Source organism: Myotis davidii, unplaced genomic scaffold, assembly GCF_000327345.1.
Source record: "Myotis davidii unplaced genomic scaffold, ASM32734v1 scaffold534, whole genome shotgun sequence".
Taxonomy (NCBI): Eukaryota; Metazoa; Chordata; class Mammalia; order Chiroptera; family Vespertilionidae; genus Myotis; species Myotis davidii.
Genome location: NW_006286678.1, coordinates 4,124,313 through 4,128,819, shown reverse-complemented (window position 1 = coordinate 4,128,819; position 4,507 = coordinate 4,124,313). Strand labels below are relative to the sequence as shown.

At 40.5% G+C, this 4,507-nt stretch overlaps 1 protein-coding gene across 1 annotated transcript in view; it reads right to left on the bottom strand.

Moving 5' to 3' along the window:
• Positions 1 to 2,385: 2,385 nt before the first annotated feature.
• Positions 2,386 to 4,507, bottom strand: part of TOMM5 (translocase of outer mitochondrial membrane 5 homolog (yeast)) — a 4,963-nt gene continuing 2,841 nt past the window's right edge. Inside the window, exon 2 of the mRNA XM_006758463.2 lies at positions 2,386 to 2,552. Coding sequence (XP_006758526.1) covers positions 2,518 to 2,552 — 35 coding nt within the window. The 3' untranslated portion in view covers positions 2,386 to 2,517. The remainder of the gene's footprint in view (positions 2,553 to 4,507) is intronic.

The window sequence follows — 4,507 nt, the reverse complement described above, 5'->3', positions numbered from 1 at the left end:
GGAAAGAGGGTTGAAGGTGTATGTTAATCGTGGCTAATGGAATCTAAGCTGAGACATGAGGCAGGTGAAGAACAGCAACTAGTTGGTAGAATGAATAGACTATGGTGCCAGGTGGGACTAAATTATCAGTACTGGAGAAAGGCACTTAAAGATAGGGTACAATAAATACACATTAAAATTCCTGCCCTGGCTGGTTTGGCTAAGCGGATAGAGCATCAGACTGTGGACTAGAGGGTCCCAGCTTCGATTCCGGCTGAGTGCACGTGCCCAGGTTGCGGGTTCCATCCCCCCCAGTAGGGGGTGTGCAGGAGGCAGCCAATCAATGATTCTCTCTCATCATTGAAGTTTCTATCTCTCCCCCTTCCTCTCTGAAATCAATAAAAAATATTGTTAAAAAAATTCCCAAGCTTTGGCCAGCTACTATTTATTAGCCACTGAAACTCCTAGTTTCAAACTTCCTATCTGTAAAATGGCATTAACATCGATTGGTTAAGGCTGTTTTAGGTAATGAATTTAAATATCCAGTAATTTTGAAGTCTGTGTACAATTAAAAGATAAGCATGCTATCTCATAGCATCTGGAAACATGAACAAATACGTGAATGCCAGCACAGATCACTTCTAAGCACCTTATACCAAAGACTAACCATTAATAACTACCATTTACCAAATGCCAGGCACTGTGCTACCTGCTCTACTTGCATTCTCTCACTTCACCCTTATAACACTTTGAAATAGAGATGTTTCTATATGCTAATTTTACACATAAAGAAAATGAGATTTAAAGGTTCAGTTGCTACAAGTCCTGCAACTCATAAGTGTTGGAGCCAGAACTCAAAATGATGTCTGTCTTCAGAACCAGTGTCTGTGACCATGGTACTACATCATGCACCTCTTTAAGTCAGGAATGGACATAAATTACCAACATGGAACACAGCACAAGAGGGTTAAAAATATACACTCTCTGGGTAAAAATGGTGGGTTGAGAACATACATCTACTCCCACTCTCTCCTGAAATTCTATTAAATGACAGCAAAGATTTTTATTTGTTTTAGGGTATAAACCTAAGAGGGAAGAAGAGAAGAGACAACAGCAACAAAGTTAGAAGTTGGAAAGCAGATGGACAAGTAGTAAATAACATAGCAGACCCAAGAAAACTGAATCCTGAGTTAACAGTAAGAAAAGCAAAACAACCCAATTTACATTACAGAATCCCTAAAAGGCTCAGGAACTGGTGACTTCATATGCTTGTGGAAGTAGGAGGTGAAGGGGTAGACATGAAAATAAGAATTGGTTGAAGGTTTAAGTAGGCAGATGCTCTCTGCAACTCTACATCGCTAAGAAGGCTCCTTGCCAAATTAGATGTTCATTTTCTGAAAAGGGTAAAATAGCAGATTTTCTGGATTTGGGGATGCTAGGCAGTTATGGACAGGGTACTGTACTCAATACAAAGGTTCAGTGAAAAATGAACACTGGACATGAGATACAGAAAACAAGAGCTCCAACATGGGAGACGAGGAAAAGGAATTCCCAGGATGATGGTGAAGAGAGATCCCAGAGTACAGCCATACATCAGATATAGAAAACTGTGAGTCTAGACTGAGGGAGGTCAGAAAGCTCCCGGGAAAAATCAGCAAGATGAAACAGCATATCTAATGAAACTGAACGCTGGGAGCAATGGTGAAAAGTTTAGTTGATTTAGTGGTAAATTCATAGAAAATGAAGCCTAGGAAAAACAAAACGATGTGCAGTAAACAAAAACAACGAACAGCACCTGGAATTCTACCAATATAATTAACTAGGAAGAGATGAATGTAGTTGCATTGCCTCTAGAAGACTAAAGACTGTCCCCTTCCCCAACAAACTTGGAGAACTATCTGACTTTACAAATACACGGTTTTTCCTTTGGTGGTATTACATATCTTCAGCACCAAGCAGCAATGACACCTTCCACAAAGATTGTTTAATAAAACAATGTTGCTTCATCAGGATTAGCAAATTCTCCATTCCTAAATAAGAGGAACTCAATTTCATGCAGTTGTAATAATCACAATATTACAGTAGTCTCATCAGTGATTGATTTGCAGCAAAAAGCAGGTTTAGAAGAAAAAACACAAATTTTCTTAATTGGTACATTTATTAAAAATATAGACTAACGGTCCTGTGCTTAAATGTTGTTGTGGATGTGTGCTGGCTTCCATAAAACATAACTAGTCATAAGGAGCTCTTCAGTATACTCCTGACAGAGTAAAAAGGTCACTAGAAATGACTTATAAGACAGGGCCACTGCCATAATTCCCAGTATCACAGGCACAAGAAACGTGTTTCCATGTTTCCCAAGTAGTTTTCTGTTTTAGCTACGAAGGTCAGTTACCACAACCAAACTTGTTCTTAACAAGTAGAAATTTTATGTCCATTCAAGCAGAGTCTCTTACATCTTTCTGGGCCTATTCATTTGCAGAGTAGAAACTGTAACCAGGTTCTTCATATCATGCATTCACATGTATTGTCCAATCTTTATATGCTGTCCAATTTCTTTAAGATAAAAGGAGCTGAAAGAAAAATAAAACAAACTGAGAATTTGTTTTCATTAGCCCAAGTGACATTATGAAATTATAAGGTTGGGAACAAATCTATAGGATTAGATCAATACATTTGTGAAAACAACTGCAAGTGATGGCCAAGCCTGTCTGTACAACCCATCAAAAGGGACTCACTGTCTTTCAAGGTGGCCCATTCCAGTGTCAAGCAGCAATGACTGAATAGAGTAAATCCAAACCTCTTTTAAATGACAATCCTTTACTCTTCAGATTTCACTGTCAAGGGCACAAAACTCTAGAAGAAACAGACTAGCATTTATTTTACCTTTAAAAACGCATTTGAAAGAAGGCAGTGGGTGAGAGTAGAGACACAACAATGAACTAGGACAACCAGAAAAGCCAATCACACATTTTTTGTTGTTGTTAATCCTCACCTATTTTTTTCATTGATTTTTTTAGAGAGCGGAAGGAAGGGTGGGAAGGAGAGAGATGGGGAGACACACACACACACACACACACACACACACACACACCCGCTGATTGGGTGCCTCCCGCATGTGCTCCTACCGGGCTGGGGATTGAACTTGCAACTCTTGACCAGAATTGAACCTGAGGCCCTTTGGTGCTGGGGCTGACACTCTAACCACTGAGCCCACCAGCCAGGGCCAGTCACACATTTTGATTCCCCCACCAATAGCTATGCCAGACCACAACCCTACTTCAATTATTATGGCCTATTAGGATAGTGTTGGTAGAAATGTCTAGAAAACTAGTAAGTGTCATAAGGATCTAAAGAATATTACTGTTCTGTATAAAAGTGCTATGGCCAAATAAGCACATGAAAAGATGCTCAACAAAACTAATCATCATGGCAATGCAAATTAAAACTATAAGAGGATACCACCTCACATCTATTACGATGGCTACTATAAAAAAAACTGGTGGCAAGGATGTAGAAAAACTGGGACTTTTGTAGTCACTGTTGGTGGGAATGTAAAATGGTTATAGCTGCTATGGAACACAATGGTGGTTCCTCAAAAAATTAAAAATAGAGGTATTTGTACATTGATGTTCACAGCAGCATTACTCACAGTAGCTAAAACATAGAAGCAACCTAAGTGTCCAAAGATGTTTGAATGGATAAGCAAAATATGGTATAAAATGGAATATCATTCAGCCTCAAAAAGGAAGGAAATTATGAACATATGCTACAACATAGATTGACCTTAGGACATGAAATAAGCCAGTTACAAAAAAAATAAATACTGTATGAGTCTACTTATATGGGGTATTTAAAGAGTTCTGGAGAGTGCCCTGGCCGGTTGCTCAATGGTTAGAACATCAGACCACACACTAGGGATTGTGGGTTTGATTCTTGGTCAAGGGCACGTACCTGGATTGCAGGTTCCATCCCTGGCCCTGGTGGGGGTATGTGCAGGAGGCAATCAATATATGTCTCTCTTTCTTTTCTTTTTTAAAATATATTGTTATTGACTTCAGAGAGGAAGGGAGAGAGAAACATCCGTGATGAGAATCACTGATCAGCTGCCTCCTGCATACCCACTACTGGGGATCTAGCCCTCAACCCCAGCATGTGCCCTAACCAGGAGTCTAACTGTGACCTCCTGGCTCACAGGCAGACACTCAAGCATTGAGCCACACCAGCTTGGCTCGAGGTGTCTCTTTCACATTGATGTTTCTCTCTCTTTCTCCCACCCACCCTTCCCCCTCTCTAAAAATCAATGGAAAAAATATCCTCGGGCCGAAACCGGTTTGGCTCAGTGGATAGAGCGTCGGCTTGCGGACTGAAAGGTCCCAGGTTCGATTCCGGTCAAGGGCATGTACCTGGGTTGCGGGCACATCCGCAGTAGGAGATGCGCAGGAGGCAGCTGATCGATGTTTCTCTCTCATCGATGTTTCTAACTCTCTATCTCTCTCCCTTCCTCTCTGTAAAAAATCAATAAAAT